The sequence below is a fragment of the Myotis brandtii genome, unplaced genomic scaffold, assembly GCF_000412655.1.
Source record: "Myotis brandtii unplaced genomic scaffold, ASM41265v1 scaffold97, whole genome shotgun sequence".
NCBI lineage: Eukaryota > Metazoa > Chordata > Mammalia > Chiroptera > Vespertilionidae > Myotis > Myotis brandtii.
The window spans coordinates 68,664-69,018 of NW_005372020.1; the positions used below are offsets into that span (position 1 = coordinate 68,664).

Genomic DNA, 355 nt, shown 5'->3' on the forward strand with positions numbered 1-355 from the left:
GTAGTATTTTCACTATATATTTTTTAGAAATTCTGTGATTTCAGTGTTTTTACATATTATTATTATTATTATTATTATTATTATTACTTTTTAAACTTTTATTTAAAAAAAAACACCAAACCAACAAGAAACCAACCAACCAAGAAAAGCACCAAGTTTGGCTCCGCCGGCCACCGTCTCCCCGCGGGAAAGTTTCCTGGCTTTTTTGTGTGTGTGTGTTTTTTGTTTTGTTTTTTTCTGGCCGGTTCACACGCAGGCCGGCGGCTGTGCGGGCAGCTCATACTTGCCGGGGTACGCCTTTTGGGGGTGCTGGGCTTTTTTGTAAATCCCGCCGCCGCCGCCTCCGTGCGCGTGG

General features: G+C 43.1%; 1 protein-coding gene across 1 annotated transcript in view; it reads right to left on the minus strand.

Annotated features, from left to right (window-relative positions):
• Window positions 1-77: 77 nt before the first annotated feature.
• The window catches only part of FZD10 (frizzled class receptor 10), a gene marked incomplete at its 5' end in the record, with an annotated part of 2,205 nt that continues 1,927 nt past the window's right edge, over window positions 78-355 (minus strand). The window contains one exon of the mRNA XM_005886303.2: window positions 78-355. Within this exon, the coding sequence (XP_005886365.1) occupies window positions 247-355 (109 nt within the window).